This window comes from Carcharhinus amblyrhynchos, chromosome 4, assembly GCF_965287045.1.
Source record: "Carcharhinus amblyrhynchos chromosome 4, sCarAmb.v2.hapA, whole genome shotgun sequence".
NCBI classification, from domain to species: domain Eukaryota; kingdom Metazoa; phylum Chordata; class Chondrichthyes; order Carcharhiniformes; family Carcharhinidae; genus Carcharhinus; species Carcharhinus amblyrhynchos.
This window is the reverse complement of record NC_137327.1, coordinates 65,942,259-65,969,512: the sequence shown is the minus strand read 5'-3', so window position 1 is coordinate 65,969,512 and position 27,254 is coordinate 65,942,259. Positions and strand designations below refer to the sequence as shown.

Genomic DNA, 27,254 nt, shown 5'->3' with positions numbered 1-27,254 from the left:
AATTCTCTGCCCGTTGAAGTGGTGGAGGCTACCTCGCTAAATATTTTTAAGACGCGGGTTGATGGGTTTTTGATAAGAGAGGGGATTAAGGGTTATGGGGAGAGGGCGGGAATGTGGAACTGAGCCACGACAGATCAGCCATGATCTTATTGAATGGCGGGGCAGGCCATTCAATGAACAAGCATTTGGTATTACAGAATTTGAATATTGCTGCAAAGAGGAACATGTCAGTAAATCTTTTTGTCTGGTATTCATTAGGACAAACACATCAATACCAAATTTCAAACTACCACAAAAATTTATATCCAGAGGAAAAGGCTGATTGGTTGTCAATTTGACTTATTGGTGTGGAGCTGTTCTTTGGACACAAACAGAATATGTACAAGTTTCGCACAGCAAGGAAACCTACAGACATAAGAACATAAGAAACAGGAGCAGGAGTAGGCCATCTAGCCCTTCGAGCCTGCCCCACCATTCAATAAGATCATGGCTGATCTGTTGCGGCTCAGTTCCACATTCCCGCCCTCTCCCCATAACCCTTAATCCCCTCTCTTATCAAAAACCCATCAACCCGCGTCTTAAAAATATTTAGCAAGGCAGCCTCCACCACTTCAACGGGCAGAGAATTCCAGAGATTCACCACCCTTTGAGCGAAGAAGTTCCTCCTCAACTCCGTTCTAAACCACCCCCCCTTTATCTTGAGGCTGTGCCCCCTAGTCCTACTATCCTTTCTGAGCGGGAAGAGTCTCTCCACCTCTATCCTATCCATCCCATTCTTCATCTTATACGTCTCAATGAGATCTCCCCTCATTCTTCTAAACTCTAATGAGTACAAGTCTAGTTTATTCAGCCTCTACTCATAGCTCAACCCCCTCAACTCCAGCATCAGCCTAGTAAACCACCTCTGCACTCCCTCCAAGGCCAAAATATCCTTGCGTAAGTACGGCGCCCAAAACTGCACACAGTACTCCAGCTGCGGCCTCACCAATGCCCTATACAGCCGCAGCAAGACCTCCCTACTTTTATATTCAATCCCCCTCGCTATGAAGGCCAGCATCCCATTTGCCTTCCTGACCACCTGCTGCACCTGCAAGCTGGGATTTTGCGACTCATGCACAAGGACCCCGAGGTCCCTCTGCACCGTCGCCTGCTGTAGTTTTTCTTCACGTAAGTAATAATCCTTCCTACCATTATTCCTACCAAAGTGGACCACCTCACACTTGCCAACATTAAATTCCATTTGCCAGTTCCTGGCCCATTCGCCCAGCCTATCTAGATCCTTCTGCAGACTCTCCACACCCTCCGCACAATTTGCCGTTCCACCAATCTTGGTGTCATCAGCAAATTTCGACACCATACACTCGGTTCCCTCCTCCAGATCATCTATATAAATGGTAAATAGCTGAGGCCCCAGCACCGACCCCTGGGGCACTCCACTAGTCACCATCCGCCAACCCGAATAGCACCCATTGACCCCCACTCTCTGCCTCCTATTTGACAGCCAAACCTCTATCCACGCTAACACCCTACCCCCAACTCCATGCCCCCTGACCTTCTGCAATAACCTCTTGTGAGGTACCTTGTCAAACGCCTTCTGAAAATCCAGAAAGACCACATCCACCGGCTCTCCTCTATCCACCGCCCTAGACACATCCTCATAGAACTCCAGTAAATTTGTCAGACACGACTTCCCTTTAACGAAACTGTGCTGCGTCTGCTCTATCAAGCAATTCCCCTCATGATGCCTCGCTATTTCCTCCTTGATGACGGATTCTAACATTTTACCTACAACAGACGTTAAACTAACCGGCCTATAATTCCCTGCCTTTTGCCTGCCACCCTTCTTAAACAACGGCGTAACATTAGCCGTTTTCCAATCTTCCGGCACTTCCCCGGAATCCAGCGACGTCTGGAAAATAACCACCAAGGCATCCACTATCACCTCCGCCATTTCTTTCAGAACCCTCGGATGCATTCCACCCGGTCCTGGCGACTTGTCCACAATCAGCCCCTCCAATATGTCAAGCACCGCCTCTCTATTAACGGTAATGTCATTAAAACCCTCCAGTTCTACCACCTTTCCATCTCTAACACCTGGCAAATTATTCACATCCTCGTCCGTGAAGACAGAAACAAAAAAGTTATTCAAGACCTCAGCCATATCCCCATCCCCTACCACTAAGTCCCCCTTCTCATCCTGTAAGGGACCAACGTTCACCCTAGCCAGCCTCTTCCTTTTTATATATTTATAAAAACTCTTGCTATCCTTTCTTATATTAAGCGCTAGCCCAGCTTCATAGTTTCTCCTACCCTCCTTTATCAACTTCTTTGTCAATCTTTGTTGACATTTAAACCTCTCCCAATCCTCTTCTCAGCCACTACTCTTAGCTACTCTAAACACCTCCGCTTTTAATTTAACACTTTCCTTCACCTCCTTCGTTATCCACGGCTTATTACCTCTCCTCCTACTGTCCTTTTTGACCATCGGAATAAATCAGTTACTTCCTCTGTGAGAGCGCCATGGCCAGAGCTGAAGGATGTTGGGACAGGTATTCAAAGAGGAAGGACTGACGAGGACTGAGTACGATGCCATTTCAAAAAGTTGACACAAATAGAATTGGTCAAATGGCCTGTTCCTTGGAGTTAGGATCACATTCACTTCTGAACATGCAGAGAATCGAGAGTGCATGGGGATAAAACACACCCTATAGATCTGGCTTATCTCAGTTACACATTCCAAAATCCATAATCAACCAGAACAACTGCTCACCATCCTGTTCCACATAATCATTGGGATCATTGTCTCGGCTACGAGATGTGACCTGGTTGAATGAGAAGAAAAGCAGTAAGTTTGTAATGTTAGTTATTATTATTCCTTTTGTGTGAAGGTAAGTTGATAGTGCAAAACTTTTATAAAGACAGCTTCCATTTCAACCATGACACAAACAGACTGGAACCTCAGCAGTGTGTTGCACCAATCAACTGCCATTCTGGGGCCTCTACTACCCAAGCTCACACAAGAAGTTTCTCACTCGAGACACGTTGCTCTGTTCAAAATTTATATTCTAATTATTGGAGAGTCCACAAAGATCCTGAGCCTAATTTACTTCCAAGATAAAGGCAAAATATTGCGGATGCTGGAATCTGAAATAAAGACAGAAAATGTTGGAGAAACTCAGCAGGTTTGACAGCATCTGTGCAGAGAGAATAGAACCAACATTTCTCTGACGAAGGATCATCCAGGCTCATAAAGTTGGTACTATACTCTCTCCAAGATGCTGTCAGACCTGCTAAGTTTCTCTAGCACTTTCTGCTTTAATTTACCTCTGGCTCTCGTTCCTCAATAAGAATTTTACCACAGTGATTAGAATTACACTCAAATAAGTGGAGATTGAGTGGATCCCCAACAGATCATGGTGCAAACAACCTGACCGCGTCTCCCCGCACCCCCCCCCGAGTTTGTTCGCTTAAATTCCCCAACAGTGATCAACCTTCCCACAGAGTCCTCGTTCAGCACCAACTGACTATGATGAACATTCATAATTCAATTTCCAGCCCCATCTGACATTGTATTAGATGGGTAAAACCCTCTGGAAATGATTATACTCCCATTGTCACCAAACCATGGAATGAGGTCAGGAATCAGCATTCAGCACTCACAGGGATAACCCGGGAATTGTTGGACAATAGATCCCGGGATGTGACATGTCGAGTCTGATCTTCATTACACTTCACATCGAGTGTTAACTCCACTGAACATTCTGGGCAGAACTCATCACAGGTGCAGTCCTGGGGGTAGAGATGATACGGTAAGCAGAGTCCACACAGCAATGTTCCTGAGAAACACAGCACCACGAAATAAACATGACATGCGCAATGCTGCACAGCACATCTAACACACACCCACACTCAAAGTGAAACACACACACACATAACACAAAGAACAAAGAAAGTTACAGCACAGGAACAGGCACTTCGGCCCTCCAAGCCTGCACCGACTATGCTGCTCGACTGAATTAAAACCCCCTACCCTCCTGGGGACCATATCCTTCCATTTCCATCCTATTCATGTATTTGTCTAGACACTCCTTAAAACTCATTATATCTGCTTCCACTACCTCCCTTCGCAGCGAGTTCTAGCATCCACCACCTTCTGTGTAAAAAATCCTTGCTTCATATATCTCCTTTAAATCTTGCTCCTCCCACCTATGTCCTCTAGTAATTGACTCCTTCACCCTGGGAAAAAGCTCCTGAATATCCATTTGCCCCTCATAATTTTGTTGACTTCTATCAGGTCACCTTTCAATCTCCGTCGTTCCAGTAAGAACAAACCAAGTTTCTCCAACTTCTCGTCATAGCTAGTGCCCTCCGTGCCAGGCAACATCCCAGTAAATCTTTTCTGTACCTTCTCCAAAGCTTGACATCTTTCTGGTAGTGTGGCGACCAAAATTGAACACTATATTCCAAGTGCAGCCTTTCTAAGGTTCTATAAAGCTGCAACATGACTTGCCAATTCTTAAACACAATGTCCTGGCCGACGAAGACAAGCGTGCCATATGCCTTAACTACCTTCTCCACTTGTGTGGCCACTTTCAGTGACTTGTGAACCTATACACCCAGATCCCTCTGCCTATCAATACTCTTAAGGGTTCTGCCATTTACTGTGTATTTCCTGTCTGTATTAGGCCTTCCAAAATGCATTACCTCACATTTGTCCGATTAAACTCCATTTGCCATCTATCCTCCCAAGCCTCCAACTGATCTATATCTTGCCGTATCCTTTAACGGTCTTCATTGCTATTCCAAATCCACCAACCTTCATGTTGTCCAACAAACTTACTAATCAAACCAGTTACATTTTCCTCCAAATCATTTATATATATTACAAACAGCAAAGATCCCAGCACTGATCCCTGAGGAACGCCACTGGTCATAGCCCTCCAATCAGAAACACACTCTTCCACTGCTACTCTCTGTCTTCTATGACCGAGCCAGTTCTGTATCCACCTTGCCAGCTCACCTCTGATCCCATGCAACTTCACCTTCCGCATCAGTCTGCCATGAGGGACCTTGTCAAAGGCCTTGCTGAAGTCCATGTAGACAACATCAATTGCCCTAGCCTCACCTACCATCTTCATCACTTCCTTGAAAAACTCGATCAAGTTCATGAGACATGACCTCCCTTTCACAAAACCATGTTGCCTCTAGCCAATACATCCACTTATTTCCAAGAGGGAGTAAATCCTGTCTTGTCAAATCTTCTCCAATGATTTCCTTACCATTGACGTAAGGCTCACCGGCCTATAATTACCTCGATTATTCTTGCTACCCTTCTAATACAAAGGTACAACATTGGCTCTTCGCCAATCCTCTCGGACCTCCCCTGTAGGAAGTCTCACAACACCAGGTTAAAGTCCAACAAGTTTATTTGATAGTAAACCCACAAGTTTTCAGGGTTTGCCCCTTCGTCAGGTGAGTAGAGTGTTCTGGTCTCAAACAGAACATATAAAGGCACATACAGTTTACAGAATACTGATTAGAGTGCGAGTCTTTACAGCTAATCAATTCTTAAAAGTGTTTTTAAATTCTTCACTCATTAAGAATTGATTAGCTGTAAAGACTCACATTCTGATCAGTATTCTGGAGACTGTGTGTGCCTTTACATGCTCTGTTTGAGACTAGAACTCTCCACTCACCTGACGAAGGGGCAAACCCCAAAAGCTTGTGGGTTTACTATCAAATAAACTTGCTGGACTTTAACCTGGTGTCGTGAGACTTCTTACTGTGCTTACCCCAGTCCAACGTCAGCAACTCCACATCATGAACTCCCCTGTAGCCAGTGAGGACACAAAGATTTCTCTCAAGGACCCATCAATTTCCTCATTGCCTCTCTCAGTACTTTGGGATATATCCCATCTGGTCCTGAGGACTTGTCTACAATAATGTTTCTCAACAGCCCCAGTACCTCCTCCTTTTTGATCTCAACATGACTCAAACTATCTACACATCCTTTCCCAGATTCATCATCCACCAGGTCCTTCTCTTTGGCGAATACTGACACAAAGTACTCTTTAATACCTTGCCCATTTTTTCTGGCTCCATGCCTAGATTCCCTCCCCTGTCCTTGAATAGGCCAACCCTCTTCCTGGCTAACCTCTTGCTCTGTAAATATTTATAAAAAGCCTTGGGATTTTCCTTAATCCTGCTGGCCAATGATTTTTTGTGACCCCTTTTAGTTCTCCTTACTCCTTTAAATTTCTTTCTACTTTCCTTGCATTCCATGCTTCGTGTATTCCCAGCCTTGACAAATGCTTTCTTTAAACACAGTGATCACACACACATACACACACACACACGTAGTTTTGCTAGTGTCACACAGGAGGGTTTAAACTAGTTTGGCAAGGGGGTTTGGGAACCAAAGCAAAGGTGAATTATTGAAGGAGAAACAGAGAGTAGAGACAGTAAGACTCAGAGGAAGAGCGCACAGGGTGTGGTTGCTGATCAAAAAGGGTCTAGTGGCCTGAAGTGCATTTGTTTCAATGCGAGAAGTGTAAAAGGTAAGGCAGATGAACTTAGAGCTTGGATTATTACTCCTAAAAAATTTATTCATGGGACATGGGCATTGCTGCTTGGCCAGCATTTATTGCCTATCCCTAGTTGCCCTTCAGAAAATGATGGTGAGCTGCCTTCTTGAATCGCTGCAGTCCATGTTCTGTGGATTGACTCACAATGCTGTTAGGGAGTGAATTCCAGAAGTTTGACCCAATGACTGTGAAGGAGTGGTGATACATCTGCAAGTCAGGACAGTGAGTGGCTTGGAAGAGAATTTGGAGGTGGTGGTGTTCCCAATTATCTACTACCCTTGTCTTTTGAGATGGAAGTGGTAGTGGGTTTGGAAGATGCGGTCTTTGGGTCTTTTGTGGAGGATACTACTGAGCACTGGTGGTGGAGAGAGCAGATGTTTGTGGATGTGGTGCCAATCAAGTGGGCTGCTTTGTCCTGGATGGTGTCAAGCTTCTTGAGTGTTGTTGGAGCTGCACCCATCCAGGCAAGTGGGGAGTATTCCATCACACTCCTAATTTGCACCATGCAGATAGTGGATAGACTTTGGGGAGTCAGGAGGTGAGTACTCGCTGAAGTATTCCTAGTCTCTGACCTGCTGTGTTTATGTGGTGAGTCCAATTGAGTTTCTGGTCAATGGTAACCCCAAGGATGTTGACAGCAGGGATTCAGTGATACTTACACCATTAATGTCAAGGCGTAGTGGTTAGAGTATCTCTTATTGGTGATAGTCATTGCCTGGCATTTGTGTGATGTGAATGTTACTTGCCACTTGTCTATCCAAGCTGGATATTGTCCAGGTCTTGTTGCATTTGAATATGGACTATTTCAGTGTCTGAGGAGTCATGAATGGTGCTGAACATAGTGCAATGATTGGTGAACATCTCCACTTCTGACCTTATGATGGAGGGAAGATCATTGATGAAGCAGCTAAAGATTGTTGGGCCTAGGACAATACCCTGAGGGACATTTGCAGAGATGTCCTGGAGCTGAGATGACTGACCCTCCGCAACTACAAGCATCTTCCTATGTACCAGGTATGGCTCCAATCAGCGGAGAGTTTGTCCCCTGATTCCAGTTTCGCTAGGGCTCCTTGATGCCATACTCGGTTGAATGCAGCCTTGATGTCAAGGGCTGTCACTCTCACCTCACCTCTGGAATTCAGCTCTTTTGTCCATGTTTGAACTAAGGCTGTAATGAGGTCAGGAGCTGACTAACCCTGGCGAAACCCAATCTGGGCATCACTGAGCAAGTGCTGCTTGATAGCACTGTTGATGACCCCTTCCATCACTTTACTGATGATCAAGATTAGACTGGACACTAATTGGCCAGGTTGGATTTGTCCGTTTTTTGTGGACAGGACACGCCTGGGCAATTTTCCACATGGTTGAGTAGATACCAGTGTGGTAACTGTATTGGAAGAGCTTGGCTAGGGGAGTAGTAAATTCTAGAGCACAAGTCTTCAATACTATTGACAGAATGCTGAGAGAGCCCATTGCCTTTACAGTATCTAGTGCCTCCAACCGTTTCTTGATATCATGTGCAGTGAATCAAATTGGCTGGAATCTGGCATCTGAGATGCTGGGGATCACTTGGAATTATGATGTTGTTGCCATAACAGAAACTTGGTTAAGGGAAGTACCGGATAAGTAGCTTAATGTTCCAGGATATAGATGTTTCAGGCAAAATAGAGGGGGATGCAAGAGGGGTGGGGGAATTTCATTACTTGTTAAGGAGAATATGATGTGGAGATGCCAGCATTGGACTGGGGTCTTTACAGTGTAAAAGACTCACATTCCAATCATTATGCACGTAAATTGAGTTTGTATTCTTTGTGCCCTGTTTTGTGGTCAGAACTCCCAGTCACCAGACGAAGGGACAGCCTGTTCCGAAAGCTTGCGGCTTTTGCTACAAAAACGTGTTGAACTTTAAGCTGGTGTTGTGGGATTTCTTTCTGTTTTAAGGAGAACATCACAGCTGTACTGCAGGAGGACACCTTGGAGGGCTCATACAGTCAGGCAATATCAGTAGAGCTCATAGGAAGTGTCTAGTCACAATGTTAGGGGTTTACTAAAGGCCTCCCAACAGCCAGCGGGAGATAGAGAAAAATATGCTGACAGATTTTGGCAAGGTGTAGAAGTGACAGGGTCGTCGTGATTTTAACTTCCCCTCTACTGACTGGGACTCAGTGCAAGGGCGTGGATGGGCAGAGTTTGTAAGGAGGGCTTCTTGAAACAGTGTATCGATAGTCCAACTGGAAAAGGGACTATACTGGACCTGATATGGGGAAACTGGTATTGGGGAATGAGCCTGGCCAAATGGTCGGTGTTTCAGTAGAGGAGCAGGTCTGGAACAGTGACTACTATTCAGTAAGCTTTAAGGTACTGGTGGATGAAGGTAAGTCTAACCAACACTCATACACATGCACAAGGACCGACACACACATACACGCACCCACGAGGGCCAACACATGTGCGCACGCACGCGCACACACGCGTGTGGGGCGACACACTCATATGAGGATCTACACATGCACACACACAGAAAAGACGACGCACACGCACGCACACACGCAGAAGGACCGACACACTCACGCACGCAGAAGGACCGACACACTCACGCACGCACGCAGAAGGACCGACACACTCACGCACGCAGAAGGACCGACACACTCACGCACGCACGCAGAAGGACCGACACACTCACGCACGCACGCAGAAGGACCGACACACTCACGCACGCACGCAGAAGGACCGACACACTCACGCACGCACGCAGAAGGACCGACACACTCACGCACGCACGCAGAAGGACCGACACACTCACGCACGCACGCAGAAGGACCGACACACACACGCACGCAGAAGGACCGACACACTCACGCACGCAGAAGGACCGACACACTCACGCACGCACGCAGAAGGACCGACACACTCACGCACGCACGCAGAAGGACCGACACACTCACGCACGCACGCAGAAGGACCGACACACTCACGCACGCGCGCAGAAGGACCGACACACTCACGCACGCAGAAGGACCGACACACTCACGCACGCACGCAGAAGGACCGACACACTCACGCACGCAGAAGGACCGACACACTCACGCACGCACGCAGAAGGACCGACACACTCACGCACGCACGCAGAAGGACCGACACACTCACGCACGCACGCAGAAGGACCGACACACTCACGCACGCAGAAGGACCGACACACACACTCACGCACGCAGAAGGACCGACACACACACGCACGCACGCAGAAGGACCGACACACTCACGCACGCACGCAGAAGGACTGACACACTCACGCACGCACGCAGAAGGACCGACACACTCACGCACGCACGCAGAAGGACTGACACACTCACGCACGCAGAAGGACCGACACACTCACGCACGCACGCAGAAGGACCGACACACTCACGCACGCACACAGAAGGACCGACACACACATTCTATCAGGTCGGCATGTTCTCCCGCTTATCAGCAACACTTTTGTTGTTCACCTAATGCACAGCCTCTTGTCACTTCACCAATCTACTATACACGCAGTCCAGTGTCTCACTGCAATGTTCACGTACCCTTGAATACTGCATCTTATCCACAATGTCATCACTTGTTAGAGGAATTAATCCTATAAATTAAGAAAAATCAGTTCACTGAAATATACATAGCTACTATTTTCAAATTGCTGAAACAATGAAATGCCAAAAATACACTGAGGTTTGAGGTGTGAGATCATTAAAATGTCATAGATAGAGAAAATGCTTTAAAAAGCCAATTGAGCACTGGCAATTATATCTAGAGATACTTTATATCTGCTTTAGTTATACAAGGTCCCTTTTAAACCACACCCAAAGTTATTGGGGGCAATTCCGGATACCACGCCTGAAGGCGGAGTGATGGGAGTGTGGAATAGATTTAACAAAAAGACTTGGACTACCTACTTCTTTTCTACGGAAGTGTCTGGTAGTTACCCATTCCCCCTCTCCTGGAATATTGGTAAACTCTAGAACCATTAAACTCCTACAGTGGAGAAGGAGACCATTCAACCCATCAAGTCTGCACTGACTCTCAGTTACCAGATCAACCATCACTTCCAGAGAGGGAACGAATAACTACCAGGCACTTCCGTAAAAAGAAGCAGGTAGTCCAAGAGTTGCCCAAGTGCAACCCACTCCCCAATTAGTATTCCATTCTTGGAAGTGATGGTTCACCTGATGATTGAATGTCCATGGCCACAGATGGCTCCACTGTATAGAGTCCATGAAAAAGACCTGTGGCCAGATGGCCAACAACAAAAGCAATAACAGTGACAAGCAACAGTAACAACAAGAGTCAAGCATACTAGGAATTTTGGTCAAGTTATAATTAAATACCGATGAGGATCAGGAAGGTTGCAGCAAGTCATGACCTGTCTTGTGAGCTGTGACCTGAAACTTCCTGTGTTAACCAAATAAGGATAGTTGCTTAGGTTCTGTTGTGTTTGACCACTAGTGAGATTCCTACCTTAGTCTGCACCATCTCTTGCTGGGTGCCTCATTTAACCTCTACAACATCAGTTGATAGTTCCTTGGGCAATGTTGGAGCCATGGTTACCATATACAGTGAGGCTAAGTAAGTTAAACGAACCTTGGTATAAATATAGTTGCTAATATAAATGGAGTTGTTTATGAGTAACTCCATTGGCTATAATCGAATATTGTGATTTGGTTTCTGATGATATCATCAGCTAAGAGCCAGAGAGCTTTCAACAAGAACGGGAGAAGTTTAGGATAAAGAGATGTGTTTGAGTCTTTGTCTCCAGCATCAAATCAAGATCCACCATCACAAATGTGTGCTGAAGAACATCTTCAGACAAGGCAAAGGATCACAAGAGAAGATTAACGTTGGAGAGCAGACTGGGTCAATTCCTTCAAAACACGGGAATATTCATTTTCAGTTAAAAGCTTAGAGTCAGAGAGTTAGTGAAATGAGTTAAAACATTACAACTGTTGTGAATTCATGAATTTTGGTCCCTAAAGTATTGAATAAAGCAAAGTTTTGTTTAAGTGAATTTGACTCGGCTCCTGTCATTTTGTTTGTTATACTAAAATAAACATCACGAAGACGTAAAAGTGTGCAGTCAGATAACAGACTGAAAGATAGTGATGAAGAGTTTGATAGTTAGAGGAATAGACTGCTGTTTTTGCAGCTGAAGAAGTGACTCCAGGATAGTGTGTTGCCTCACCAGTGTCACGGTCAATCATGGTCATGTTATCTATCAGCTGCACAGCGCCCTGGTGAACAACCAGCAGTTGTGCTTCACATTGGCATCAACTGACATGGGCAGAAAGAGTGATGGGTCCTTCAGGCAGAATTTAGGGAGCTCTGTAGAAAATTAACAACAAGGACCTCTAATGTGGCAATCTCCAGATTACTCCCAGTGTCACTTGCAAGTAAGTTCAGAAATAGGAGGATAAGGCAGATGAATGTGTGGCTGCAAAGATGGTGCAGGAAGAAGGGTTTCAGATTTCTGGGACAGGCTCTGGGGGAATGGAACCTATACAACCTGGATGGGTTACACCAGGACAGAGCTGGGACTGAGTTCACTGTGGGGTGTTTTGTTCTCGTGGGGAGAGTTTAAACTGAATTAGCTGATGTGTGGGAACAAGGGGGAAACATTAGAGGAGAAATTGGGAAAGAGGGAAATAGCACTAGAGTAGAGAATAATAAGTTATAATGGAGTAAGGGAGAAAATAAAGTCTAACTAACGATTACTATACACCTCCAAAAAGACAGAATCTAACCATTGGCCCTTGATATTCAATGGCATTACCATCGCTGAATCCCTCACTATCCACATCCCGCAGGGTTACCATTGATGCGAAACTGAACTGGACTAGCCGTAGATAGCTGTAAATACTGCGGCTCCAAGAGCAAGTCAAAGGCTAGGTATTCTGCAGTATCTCAGCCCAGACCCCCCAAGCCTGTCCACCATCTACAAAAGCATCATCCAGAACAAAACAGCTTGCGTGAATGGCATCCCATTCATTCCCTCCACCACTGACGAACAGCAGCAGCTGTGTGTACCATCTGCAAGTACTGCAGGAACTCACTAAGATTCCTTAGGTAGCAGCTTCCAAACCTACAACCACTACCACATAGAAAGACAGGAGCTGCAGTTACAAGGGGACACCTCCACCTTGAAATAACCTTTCAAAGTGAAGAAATTCAATGAAACGCAGGTAAATGGCAGGAGAGCCATGGTTACAGTAGCTGTGTGAATTTTCTCGCTTCTAGAACACAGTGAGTTGCGCCTCCCCGATGGCCGAGGAACAAGTAGCGGGTGCAATTCATGCCTCCCTACGACCACTACCACCCAACTGCCAGCAGGACACATTGTTGGAGTAGTGTGTGGCTGAAATTGCTTAACTTTGGTTATCTTGATGTTCTAGACCGCAGTGAAGCGAGCCTGGCCGAGGTCCCGTAGAGTATGCAAGCCTCAGTCTGGCAGATTTGGTTTGCAAGGAAGTCAACTAGCCGAGAACTGCCAACATGCTCCTGTGCCTGTAAACCCGGTATTTTAAAGAAACTTTGTCCAGACAGGTCTCAACCTGTCCCGGGAATAGTTGATGTGCATTCAACCATTGAAAGGCGCGATCCACATCCTATCAAGGCAGCAGAAGCCTTACTGAGACCGTCAGCCCAGACAATCGGCTTCGAGGGAAATCGTGTTACCGTACCTGGTGTGATGAAATGAATGGTCGTTGGTGCCCCTTTACGTTCGTGGTGATCACAATCCAGATGATGATGTGAAGGAGTAGGATCGTGGGAACCTCTCAGACGACCGAATATGACAGTCTTCCATGCCCTGAGGGGTCAGGCATGGCTAGACAGCGATCGGTACTGCTCCCGGGTTGTGCGAGCGCGTATCATGTTACTGTTGCGTTGTCAGAATTGTTCTGTTGCTTGTTGTACTGTTGTGGTTTTACTTAATAAACATTGCTTTGTAACGCCAAACGATGACTTATGGGTAAATGTCTCCGGACAAGCAAGCAATAACTAACCTTCCCGGCTCAATTCTCAGTGGTCTGCTTCAGTCTGCTTGTTTGCAATTATGGTGGTTGTGACCGTATCGTATTCGAGATCACTCCCTGTTTCTGCCTTTTGCCTAAGGGCCGTGGTAACATCTGGTGGATGACACTCTCTTGATTCCTTTCAGAAGTGCACGACACACTGTCGACGAGTGACAATAAAACTCGAATAAGACGCTCTCCAGAGTGTCGCCCAAAAATATCCAAATGCCTCGACATCTAATTAGCCCCATACCATCTTGACTTGGAAATACATCGGCCGTTCTTTCACCGTCGTTGGGTCAAAATCCTGGGACTCCCTTCCCAATTGCACTGTGGGTGCATATCCACACCTCAGCAATTGCAGCAGCCCAAGAAGGCAGCTCCCCACTACCTTCTCAAGGACAATAAATGCTGGTCTAGCCAGAGACGCTCACATCCCACAAAAAGAACCAAATCCAACACCCCCTTTATGCTACCCCACTTATGGAGAGACATGAAATAACTTGGTTACACTCACCAATGCGGTGTGCAATAAATTCATCATGGAGTACTGAGGAATTGGCATCAATTTGAACCCAGTCAATTGCTGCAACATAAAACAAGATCATCAAATAGCCACACATACATCTGTCAGTAATAGATACAGAGTTAGCCTAACATCAGTAGTAGGGAAAACGCTAGGGTCTATTATAAAGGCTATGATAACAGAAACTTAGAAAATATCAACAGGATTAGACAAAGTCAGCATGGAAAGAGAAATCACATTTGGCAAACCTACTGGAGTTATCTGAAGGCATGATTATTAGTAAGAAAGATAAGGATGAATACAGTGGATGCGGTGTATTTTGATTTTCAGAAAGCTTTTGATAAAATCCTACTTATGAAGTCCGTGTGCAATGTGCAAAATCAAAATACACAGGATTAAAGTAATGTATTGGCATAGGTTGAGAATCAGTTAGCCGACAGGAAACAAGGGGGAAATAAGTGGATCCTTTTCAAAGTGACAGATAGTGACTAGTGGGGTCCCACAAGGATCAGTGCTTGGGCTCCAGCTCATCACAATATACATCAATGATTTGTATGAGGAAACCAAGTGTAATATTTCCATGTTTGCTGATGACACAAAACTTGGTAGAAATGTGAGTGCTGAAGAGGATGTTAAGAGACTTTTAGGAAATTTCAAACAATTTGAGTGAGTGGGCAAATACAAGACAGGTATAGTACAATACGGATAAACGTGAAGTTATCCACTTCTGCTGAAGAGTATGATTTAAATTCTAAAAGCTAAATACTGCAATTGTTTGAACCTGAACAAAACAGAAAACACTGAAAAATCTCAGTGGATCTGATAGCATCTGTAGAGAGGCAATAAAGGTAACGTTTCAAGTCAGGATGACCCTTCGACAGGATGACCTTGCTCTCTGACAAAGGGTCATTCTGACTTGAAACGTTAGCTCTATACCCTCTCCACATTATTTCAATTGTGATGGATTGTGAAATGTATGTCCTAATACACCTGTCACTGAAAGCAAGCATGTCGGCACAACAAGCAGTTAGGAAAACAAATGTTGAGGTACAGTGCAAGGGAACTCGAGTACGGCAGCAAGGGTGTCTTATTAAAGGGCACTGTTGTGACCACATTTGGAGTATTGTGTAGTTTTGCTCCCTTTGTCAAAGAAAAGACATACTTACAATAGAGAGAGTGCAGCAAATGTTCACCACTCTCATTCCTGGGGTGGCAGGATTGTCATATGAGGAAAGATTGGATGGACCAAGCCTATATTCATTAGGATTTGGAGGAATGAGACAGGATATGACTAAAACATGTAAAATTCTGGCTGGACAGACAGAATGTAAGGATGTTGTTTCCTCTGGTTGAATGGTCTAAAACAAATAGACAGTCACAGGATATGGGGTAGGACATTTAGGACAGAAATGAGGAGAAAGTTGTTCACTCAGAGGATGGTGAACCTGGGAAATCTTTTACCACACAAAGTTGAGGAAGTCAAATCACTGAGTGTATTCAAGGAAACATACATTTCTAAACTCAGTGCGGGAGTATGATCCTAAGATAGGGACTCTGCAATGATCATACTGAATGCTGGAGAAGACACAAAGGGCCAAAATGCCGACTCATACTTTCTATGTTTTTAAAGACCCGATAGATCCAGATGGAGACAGGGATACAGGAAGTGACAGCAATGGGAAGGGGGCGAAGAGGCTAGAGGGCGGACGGGGGGGGGGGGGCAGGAGCATGGAGTAGGGTGTTGGGTTGGGGTGTCAGTGGGGAGCAACGGGGGGGGGAGGGGGGGGGGCATTGGAGGGGGGCAGAAGGGTGATGCCAGAGGGGGGAGGAAGCACCGGAGGGAGGGAGGAAGGAAGGGAGGGAGGGAGGGAGGAAGGAAGGGAGGGAGGGAGGGAGGGAGGGAGGGGGGAGGGGAGAGTGAGGTACCGTAGGCAGTGAACAAGAGGAGGCGCTGAAGAGAAAGGGCACCAGGGGTGGGGATGGAGAGAGGGGGTCACCAGAGGGAGGGAGGGAGGGAGACAGGGGGGGGGGGGGGGGGGGGAGTGGGCGCAGGCGCCGGGGCGAAGGGGGGGGGGAGGGAATGGGGGCTGGTGCCGGGGGGAAAGGAGGGGGGGAGGGAGGGAATGGGGGAGGGGGGGAGGGAGGGGGGAGGGAGGGAATGGGGGAGGGAGGGGGGGAGGGAGGGAATGGGGGAGGGAGGGAATGGGGGAGGGAGGGGGGGAGGGAGGGAATGGGGGAGGGAGGGGGAGGGAGGGAATGGGGGAGAGGGGGAGGGAGGGAATGGGGGAGGAAGGAGGAGGAGGGGGGAGGAGGAGGAGGAGGGGGGAGGAGGGGGGGGAGGAGGAGGGGGAGGAGGGGGGAGGAGGAGGGGGAGAAGGGGAGGGGAGGAGGAGGGGGGGAGGAGCTGGCGCCAGTGTGGGTGGGGGGGGGAAGAGGGAGGGAAGGAGCGGGGGCGGGCGCCGGGGCGAGGGAAGGAGTGGGGGCGGGCGCCGGGGAGAGGGAGGGAACGTGGGCGGGTGCCGGAGAGTGGGAGGCATTGGGGGTGGGCGCCAGAGGGTCGCAAGAAGGGGAAACCAGAGGAAGGGGTGGAGGCAGGTGGGTGAAGGAGGGTGAGATGGGATTCTCCAGAGGGAGGGAGGAGAGCGCTGGAGGTAGGGATGGAGGGATGGAGAGAAGGAGGGTGCAGGAGGGAGTGAGTAGAGGATGGGAGAGAATGGTGGGATGCCAGAAGGTGGGGGGGTGGGAGGGTGGTTGTCAGGCACCAGGGGTGGGGGGGGGGTGGGGGGGGTGGGTCAGGCACGGGAGGGGAGGGGGGGGAGGTGGGTCGGGCAAGGGAGGGAGGGAGGTGGGGCGGAGGGAGGGAGGTGGGGGCGGAGGGAGGGGTGGGTCGGGCGCGGGTGGGGTCGGGTGCCGGAGAGAGCCGAGGGTGGGGGGGGGGGGTGCCGGGTGCCAGACAGAAGGGTGGGGGGGTGAGGGCGCCGGTGGGGGAGGAGGGGTGTGGGTGGGGGGAGCAGACGCTGGCCGATGTGGGTGGAGGGAAATGTCAGCAGGTTGGCGGGGACGGGTGGGGGGGTGCGAAATGCCAGTGCTTGGGCGGCGTGAGGAAACGCTGGCAGGTGGGGGGTTGACGTTGGTGGGGTGAGGGGCATGGAATGCTGGTGGGTGGGAGTGGCACCGAGGAATGGTGGCAGGGGGTAGATGCTGGCAGGGTGAGGGGGTGGGGGACTGAGACAGGGAGGAGCTGATGCCATAAATTTATAATTACCCAAAGTTGCCACTTCTGCCATCAGCACTCTGCGTAAAGCGTTGGCTACCCTAAAACCGAGAACAGAGATCAGTGAGGGAACTGAGAGAGCGCTGAGTCAACCCCCTCCCACCCCACCCCCTGCTCAGACTGAACTGGCCCCATTACCCATCTGCACTCAGCCACCTCCGCTGACCCCAGAGCGATCCGTCCCCACTGACTAGCCTGGACTCACTCACCCTCACTGACCCGGCCTGTTACCGCCCACACTCACGATAACTCAGTATTCTCCACGATAAATTTCACATTCTCGTCGGTAAGTTCCGTGATCCTCACAGTCGGCTGGTTCGCGTACGGCATGTTCAGGACGGCTTGATTCCTCCAATCCTCACCTCCAAAATCCCATCAAACCCCGCGAAAACACATCCAGTATCCCATCAAACCCCGCGAAAATATCACCTCCAGTATCCCATGGTGCCTCACGGTTGGAAATTGTCTGCCGCTTGCTGAGAGATTGCTTAAATCTGAAGTAATGAGGCCATTCTATCCGGGGCTTTGTGAATAGAAAAATGGAGCACCTCAGAGTGGACACGGTTAGCACTGCTGTCTGACAGCGCAAGGGACCCGGGTTCAATTCCTGGCTTGGGTCACTGCCTGCCTGGAGTTTGCACGTTTTCCCCGTGTCTGCGTGGGTTTCCACTTTGTGCTCCGGTTTCTTCCCACAGTCCAAAGATGTGCAGACCAGGTGGATTGGCCATGATAAATACGTGGAATTACAGGGATAGGACCTCAGTAGGCCACTCAGTTGGGGAGATGGTGCAGACTCAGAGCTGCATGGCTTCATTGAGCAGGATGGCACAGTGATTGCGCGGAGGGTGTGGAGAGTCTGCAGAAGGATCTAGATAGGCTGGGCGAATGGGCCAGGAACTGGCAAATGGAATTTAATGTTGGCAAGTGCGAGGTGGTCCACTTTGGTAGGAATAATGGTAGGAAGGACTATTACTTATGTGGCGAAAAACTGCAGCAGGCGACGGTGCAGAGGGACCTCGGGGTCCTTGTGCATGAGTCGCAAAAACCCAGCCTGCAGGTGCAGCAGGTGGTCAGGAAGGCGAATGGGATGCTGGCCTTCATAGCAAAGGGGATTGAATATAAAAGTAGGGAAGTCTTGCTGCAGCTGTATAGGGCATTGGTGAGACTGCAGCTGGAGTACTGTGTGCAGTTTTGGTCGCCGCACTTACGCAAGGATATTTTGGCCTTGGAGGGAGTGCAGAGGAGGTTTACTAGGCTGATACTGGAGTTGAGGGGGTTGAACTATGAGGAGAGGCTGAATAAATTAGGCTTGTACTCGTTAGAGTTTAGAAGAATGAGGAGAGATCTCATTGAGACATATAAGATGATGAATGGAATGGATAGGATAGAGGTGGAGAGACTCTTCCGGCTCAGACAGGATAGTAGGACTAGGGGGCACAGCTTCAAGATAAAGGGGGGGCGGTTTAGAACGGAGTTGAGGAAGAATTTCTTCACTCAAAGGGTGGTGAATCTGTGGAATTCTCTGCCCGTTGAAGTGGTGGAGGCTGCGTCGCTAAATATTTTTAAGACGTGGGTTGATGGGTTTTTGATAAGTGAGGGGATTAAGGGTTATGGGGAGAGGGCGGGAATGTGGAACTGAGCCACGACAGATCAGCCATGATCTTATTGAATGGCGGGGCAGGCTCGAAGGGCTAGATGGCCTACTCCTGCTCCTATTTCTTATGTTCTTATGTTCTATGATTGGCATTGCTGCCTCACAGGATAAGAACATAAGAAATAGGAGCAGGAGTAGGCCATCTAGCCCTTCGAGCCTGCCCCGCCATTCAATAAGATCATGGCTGATCTGTCGCTGCTCAGTTCCACATTCCCGCCCTCTCCCTATAACCCATAATCCCCTCTCTTATCAAAAACCCATCAGCCCGCGTCTTAAAAATATTTAGCGAGGCAGCCTCCACCACTTCAACGGGCAGAGAATTCCAGAGATTCACCACCCTTTGAGTGAAGAAGTTCCTCCTCAACTCCGTTCTAAACCGCCCCCCTTTTATCTTGAGGCTGTGCCTCCTAGTCCTACTGTCTTTTTTGAGCGGGAAGAGTCTCTCCACCTCTGTCCTATCCATCCCATTCATCATCTTATACGTCTCAATGAGATCTCCCCTCATTCTTCTGAACTCTAACGAGTACAAGCCTAGTTTATTCAGCCTCTCCTCATAGCTCAACCCCCTCAACTCTGGTATCAGCCTAGTAAACCTCCTCTGCACTCCCTCCAAGGCCAAAATATCTTTGCGCAGGTGCGGCGCCCAAAACTGCACACAGGATCAGGGAACTGGGTCAGATTCCTGGATCACTGTCCATGCAGAGACTGCATGGGTTTTCCTGTGGCTGCTACTGTTTCCTCCCACACTCTGAAAGACGTGCATTGGCTATGGTAAATTCTTCCTCAAGTGTACCTGAATACTGGTGCTGGAATGTGGCAACTAGGAGATTTTCACAGTACCTTCATTGCAGTGTTAATATAAGCCTTCTTGTGACGTTGATTTTTTTTTTTGGAAACACTATGGACCTTGACAATATGACCACAATATGTCCACATGCTCCAGGAACAGCTTGGCTAGGGTGCAGTAGGTCCTGGAGCACGTACTACAGTTACAACACTGGCATCCACACAGCAATGCGGAAAATTGTCCAGGCAAGTCCTGTATACAATAAATAGGACAAATCCAACCCAGCTAATCAATGCCCCATCTGTATATTCTCAATCATCAACAAAGCAGCACAATCAAGTGACACATGCTCAGCAATAATATACTCATAGATGCTCAGTTTGGATTCTACCAGGGTCACTCAGCTCCTGACCTCATTACAGCCTTCGTACAAACATGAACAAAAGAGCTGAAAGCCAAAAAAGAGATGAGAATGACAGCCTTTGACATCAAGACAGCATTTAGCAGAGTATGGCATCCAGGAGTCCAAGCAAAACTAGAATCAATGCGAATCAGGGGAAAACCCTCCACTGGTTGGACTCATACCTGACACAAAGGAAGATGATTGTGATTGGAGAACACCATCTCAGCTCCAGGGCATATACAGGAGTTCCTCAGGGTAATGTCCTAGACCCAAGCATCTTTAGCTGCCTCATCAGTGACCTCCCATCTAAGGTCAAAAGTAGGGATGTTTGCTGATTATTGCACAATGTTCAATACCATTGTGATTGGGATACTGAAGTCTATGTCTGGGATACTGAAGTCCATATGCAGCAAGCCTGGACAAGATCCAGACTTCGGCTGATTAGAGGCAAGTAATATTTGCGCCACACAAGTGTCAGACAATGACCATCTGCCTCAGAGAGAATCTAGCCATTGCCTCTTACATTCAATGGCATTACTGTCACTGAATCTCCCACTATCAACATCCTGGGGGTTACGCTTGACCTGAAACTGGGCTAGCCATATAAATACTGTGGCTACCAAGGTCCAAGTCTAAGAGTCATGCAGCGAGTAACTCACCCGACTCCTCAAAGCCTGTCCACCATTTGCTAAGCACAAGTCAGGAGTGATGGAAAACATTCCACTGCCTAAATGAGTGCTCAAAAAGCACGACACCATCCAGGACAAAACATCCCACTTGATTGCTACCCCTTCCATAAACATTCACTCTCTCCAACACTGATGAACAATGGCAGTTGTGTGTACCGTCTACAAGATGCATTGTAGGCACTCATTAAAAGAATGGCAGTTAAGATAAAAGGGAAGCAAACTCTTTTACTGGCATGTAAACAGTGTGTCGTAAGAAATGGAGTGGTCCTTTTTGGGGCAAAGAGGTGCAGTGCAAGGATGGAATCATAGAATCCTACTGCGCAGAAGGAGACTGTTTGGCCCATCGAGTCTGTGCCATCCACAATCCCACCCAGGCCTTATTCCCGTAATCCTGAATTCTTTTCAGTGTTCAGAAATGTTGACAAAATAACAGTGGATGTGGATATGGTATAGGTAGCAGATGGGGTGAAAATTGAGGGAGGAGGTACTGAAAAAGTCATGCTTAGTTGTGTGTTCAGGATGGCTTGCTAAGCAAAATGGGCTGGTGGGAAAGGGGGAGATAGCTTGCCATGTCTTTCCAACCTTCCCTCAATAGTGAGGAAGTGCCAGATTATTGGGGAGTGGCAAATGTGTCTCCCTTATTCAGGAAAGGTTGCAAGGACAGTCAGAGCAACTACAGTTCAATTAATTGAACATCAATGGTGGGAAAGGTTTTAGAAACAATAACCAGGGAAAATTTCAACAAGCATTTTGAGAGGCTTGGATTAATTAGAAGTCTCAGAACACCAGGTTAAAGTCTAACAGGTTTATTTGGTAACACAAGCCATTAGCTTTCAGAGCGCTGCTCCTTCATTAGGTAAGTAGGAGTTTTGTTCACAAACAAGGCATGTGAAGACACAAACTCAATTTACAAAATAATGGTTGGAATGCGAATCTTTACAGGTAATCGAGTCTTAAAGATACAGACAATGTGAGTGGAGAGAGGGTTAAGTACAGGTTAAAAAGGTGTGTATTGTCTCCAACCAGGATAGCTAGTGAGATTTTGCAAACCCAGGCAAGTCGTCAGGATTACAGATAGTGTGACATGAACCCAAGATCCTGGTTGAGGCCATTGTCACGTGTGCGGAACTTGATTATCAGTCTCTGCTCAGCAACTGTGCTGTCGTGTGGCGTGAAGGCTGCCATGGAGAACGCCTTTATGGGCGGCATGGTAGCACAGTGGTTAGCACTGCTATTTCACAGCTCCAGGGACCTGTGTTGGATTCCTGGCTTGAGTTACTGTGTGGAGTTTGCATGTTCTCCTCGTGTCTGCGTGGGTTTCCTCCGAGTGCTCCGGTTTCCTCCCACACTTCAAAGATGTGCGGGTTAGGTTGATTGGTCACACTAAAATTGTCCCTTAGTGTCTTGAGATGTGTAGATTAGAGGGATTAATGGGTAAATATGTAGAGCTATGGGGGTAGGGCCTGGGTGGGATTGTGTCAGTGCAGACTCGATGGGCTAAATGGCCTCTTTCCGCGCTGTAGGGTTTTTATGATTTATATGATGTCACACTATCTGTAACCCCCACGACTTGCGTGGGTTTGCAAAATCTCACTAACTGCCCTGGCTGAAGACAATACACATCTCTTTAACCTGTGCTTAACTCTCTCTCCACTCACATTGTCTGTATCTTTACAACTTGATTACCTGTAAAGACTTGCATTTCAACCATTATTTTGTAAATTGAGTTTGTGTCTTTATATGTCCTGTTTGTGAACAGAATTCCCATTTAACTGATGAGGGAGCAGCGCTCCGAAAGTTAGTGGCTTGTGCTACCAAATAAACCTGTTGGACTTTAACAACAAAGAACAAAAGAACAAAGAACAACACAGCACGGGAAACAGGCCCTTCGGCCCAACGAGCCCGCGCCGCCGTCCCACTGTCTCAGTGACCTTTTCATGATTTTAGTCTACGCCTAATGTGCGAGGATCAGGGAGGTCCAATTTAGGGACAATTCAGTACCCAATCAATCAGCCTAAAAGCACATCTTTGGGGATGTGGGAGGAAACCAGAGCACCCGGAGGAAACCCACGCAACCACGGGGAGAACGTGCAAACTCCCACAGACACAGGCCCAAATCCATGTGTCCGCACAGTAACAGAGATAGTCTCTGAGCTGTCATGTTGCCCTCGAGATGGTCCAGTTTAAGCACACTAACGACATGAAGCAATAGGCAACTCCCGAAGCAACGTCCAAGAGCAGCCCACTACAACCTGCCGCATGCATGCCCCTTGCTGGACTTAAATGCCTGTGGAGACAAAAAAATTCATTATTAAACAGGCAAAGACTAACATCCCTGAGGCAAAACGTATTCCCGAGTCTACAATGTTTAGTAAGGCCTACTATATCCCCCTATATGTAGCCCGCTCATGTGGCTGTCTAAGTGACTCTTAAACAACCCTAGCGTGCCTGCTTCCACCACCTTACTCGGCAGTGCATTCCACACCCCCACTACCCTTTGCGTAAAAAACTGCCCTCTAATATTTGTCTTATACCTAGCCCCCCTCACCCTAAGCCCGTGACCCCTCGTTCTATCCATTTCTAATAGCGGAAAAAGCTTACCACCATTTACTCTATCTATCCCCTTCATAATCTTATAAACCTCTATTAGATCCCCCCTCAGCCGACGTCTCTCAAGGGAAAACAGCCCAAGTTCATTCAATCTTTCCTCGTAAGACAGCCCTTCCATACCAGGCAACATCCTGGTAAATCTCCTCTGCACTCTCTCCAGGATCTCTACATCCTTCCAGTAGTATGGCGACCAGAACTGGACGCAGTACTCCAAGTGAGGCCTAACCAACGTTCTATACAACTGCAACATCAGACTCCTACTCTTATATTCTATACCTCTTCCTATGAAGGCTAACATACCATACGCTTTCCTCATCACATTCTGCACCTGCACCGACACCTTCAGGGACTTGTGCACTTGCACCCCCAGGTCTCTCTGCGTATCTATACTCCGGATAGTTCTACCTTTTATCGTATAACTCCCCTCCACATTATTCCGGCCAAAGTGCATCACCTCGCATTTCTCCGGATTAAATTCCATTTGCCATCTATCTGCCCAATCTACCAGCCTGTCTATGTCCTGTTGCATTGCCAGGCACTGCTCCTCAGTACCCGCCAATCCAACCATCTTAGTGTCATCAGCAAATTTGCTGATCACACCACCTACCCCGTCTTCCAAGGGACCTGGTGTTGTGAGATTTCTTACTGTGTTTACCCCAATCCAATGCCGGCAGCTCCACATCCTAATTAAAGAGAGCCAGAATTGATTAAGAACACAGAAAACAAAGGAAATTACAGAAACAGAAAAATGCTGGAAAATCTCAGCAGGTTTGACAGCATCTGTTGAGAGAGTAAAGCCAACATTTCAAATCTAGATGGCCCTTCAGAGCTCAGTACAGCAAAGGAACAGGCCCTTTGACCCTTTAAGCCCATACTGATCATGATGCCCCATCTAGAAAAGTATAAAACAGGATTTGTAAAAGACAGCTTTTTCTTGACTAATCAAATTGAATTTACTAATGAAATAATAGGTTGATGAGGGGAATGTAATGGATAATGTCGATATGGGCTAGTGTTTGACAAGATACCACATAAAAGGCCAGTTAACAAAATTGAGGCTCATGAAATAACACGGTCAATGTCAGTTTGGATACAAATTTGGCTTAAGGACAGAAAACAGTGAGTTATGGCTGCTGGTTATTTTTCAGCCTGGAGGATGGTAGACAGTGATGTTCCTCAAGGGTCAGTGCTTGGAGCACAACTTCAACGTTTGCCCATGATACCAACCTGAAGAAAAGGCAAACAGCAAGGATGATATCAATCATCTGCAATATGACAGAGAGGCTAACAGAATGGGCAGACAAGTGGCTGCTAGAATTTAAGAGCAATGGAAGGTGGTACATTTTGGCCAAAGGGATAGGAAGAGACAAAGTTAATGGCAGCAACATACATTTACATTGTGCCTTTAATATAATAAAAGATGGCAGAGCGCTTCATGGGATTATTATAAAACAAAATATGACACTGAGGCACATAAGGAAATATTGGATCATATGATCGAGACTGACATTAAAAGGGGTTAAAGGGGTAGGTTTTAAAGAATGTCTCAAAGGGGGAAAGTGAGGTCAAGGGGTTTAGGGAGAGACAGTTCTAAAATGTGTTGGAAGAGAGGGAACTGAGAGTAGATCTTTTAAGGTGGCAAGACATACTGAGAAATTAGTTAGGAAAATTTCTTTTGGATTTCATAAATAGAGCTATTGAATGCAAAAGGAGACTGAGCCTTTAGAAAATTCTGGTTAGGCTACAACTATTGCAACTAGTTCAGTTCTGGTCATCCCACAGGAAGGATGTAAGAATCCTGCAGAATATTTCCAGCCTTTTTTTGATTATTCTTTCAGAGGATGTGTCACAGGCCACCAATTTGTTGCTGGGCCATTTCAGAAGGAAGTTTAGAATTAATGTCATTACTTGGATCTGAAGTCATATGTAGGCTAGAGCAGATAAGAAGGACAGATTTTCTTCCCCAAAGGACATTCGCTTTTAACAATCAGTGATCAATGCAGCAACTGACACATTCCTGAGGCAACCTCTTAGCAATCTGTACCTTTGAACAAAGAACAAAGAAAATTACAGCACAGGAACAGGCCTTTCGGCCCTCCAAGCCTGCACTGACCATGCTGCCCAACTGAAATAAAACCCTTACCCTTCCGGGAACCATATCCCTCTATATTTCCATCCTATTCATATACTTATCAAGACGCCCCTTCAAAGTCACTATCTGCTTCCACTACCTCCCCCGGCAATGAGTTCCAGGCACCCTCTACTCTCTGTGCAAAAAATCTGCCTCGCACATCTCCTTTAAACCTTGCCCCCCACACCTTAAACCTATGCCCCCTAGTAGTTGAGTCTTCCACCCTGAGAAAAAGCTTTGCCTATCCATTCTGTCCATGCCTCTCATAATCTTGTAGACTTCTATCAAGTCTCCCCACAACCTCTGTCACTCCAGTGAGAACAAACAAAGTTTCTGCAACCTCTCATAGCTAATGCCCTCCATTCCAGGCAACATCCTGGTAAATCTTTTCTGTACCCTTTCCAAAGCCTCCACATCCTTCTGGTAGTGTAGTGACCAGAATTGAACACTATATATATTCCAGGTGCGGCCTCACTAAGGTTCTATAAAGCACCAACATGACTTGCCAATTTTTAAACTCAGTACCCTGGCTGATGAAGGCAAGCATGCCGTTTTTCTTCTTTCTCCACCTTCATTGCCACTTTTAGTGACCTGTCCATTTGTACGCCCAGATCCCTTTGCTTATCAATATTCTTAAGGGTTCTGCCATTTACTGTATATTTCCTATCTGTATTAGACATTCCAAAATGCATTACCTCACATTTGTCTGGATTAAACTCCATCTGCCATCTCTCCGCCCAAGTCTCCAACTGATCTATATTCTGCCATATCCTCTGATGGTCCTCAATGCTATCCGCAAATCCACCAACCTTTGTGTCATCCGCAAACTTACTAATTAATCCAGTTACATGTTTCTCCAAATCAATTATAAACAGCAAAGGTCCCAGCACTGATCCCTGGGGAACACCACTTGTCACAGCCCTCCATTCAGAAACACATCCTTCCATTGCTACTCTCTGTCTCCTTTGACAGAGTCAGTTTTGTATCCTCCTTGCCAGCTCACCTCTGATCCCACGTGACTGAACCTTCTGCATCAATCTGCCATGAGGGACCTTGTCAAAGGCCTCACTGAAGTCCATGTCGACAACACCCACTGCCCTACCCTCATCAATCATCTTCGTCACTTCCTCGACAAACTCAATCAAGTTTGTGAGACATGACTTCCCCTTCACAAAACCATGTTGCCTCTCACTAATACATAAGAACATAATAAGAAATAGGAGCAGGAGTAGGCCATCTAGCCCTTCGAGCCTGCCCCGCCATTCAATAAGATCATGGCTGATCTGTCGTGGCTCAGTTCCACATTCCCGCCCTCTCCCCATAACCCTTAATCCCCTCTCTTATCAAAAACCCATCAACCCGCGTCTTAAAAATATTTAGCGAGGCAGCCTCCACCACTTCAACGGGCAGAGAATTCCAGAGATTCACCACCCTTTGAGTGAAGAAGTTCCTCCTCAACTCCGTTCTAAACCGCCCCCCCTTTATCTTGAGGCTGTGCCCCCTAGTCTTACTATCCTTTCTGAGCGGGAAGAGTTTCTCCACCTCTATCCTAT

At 47.2% G+C, this 27,254-nt stretch overlaps 1 protein-coding gene across 2 annotated transcripts in view; it reads right to left on the bottom strand.

Annotated features, from left to right (window-relative positions):
• The window catches only part of polr2c (RNA polymerase II subunit C), a 36,821-nt gene extending 19,006 nt beyond the window's left edge, over positions 1-17,815 (bottom strand). Inside the window, exons 1-6 of one of the 2 annotated variants that reach the window (XM_080187288.1) lie at positions 17,672-17,815; positions 17,419-17,468; positions 14,145-14,213; positions 10,151-10,203; positions 3,661-3,789; positions 2,771-2,822 (exon numbers count right to left, since the gene is read on the bottom strand). In XM_080187288.1, the coding sequence (XP_080043414.1) occupies positions 2,771-2,822; positions 3,661-3,789; positions 10,151-10,203; positions 14,145-14,213; positions 17,419-17,468; positions 17,672-17,757 (439 nt within the window). In that variant the 5' untranslated portion in view covers positions 17,758-17,815. Of the gene's footprint in view, positions 1-2,770; positions 2,823-3,660; positions 3,790-10,150; positions 10,204-14,144; positions 14,214-17,418; positions 17,469-17,636 lie in introns of both variants that reach the window. The other variant, XM_080187290.1, reaches the window with a different exon arrangement.
• Between the last annotated feature and the right edge of the window lie 9,439 nt (positions 17,816-27,254).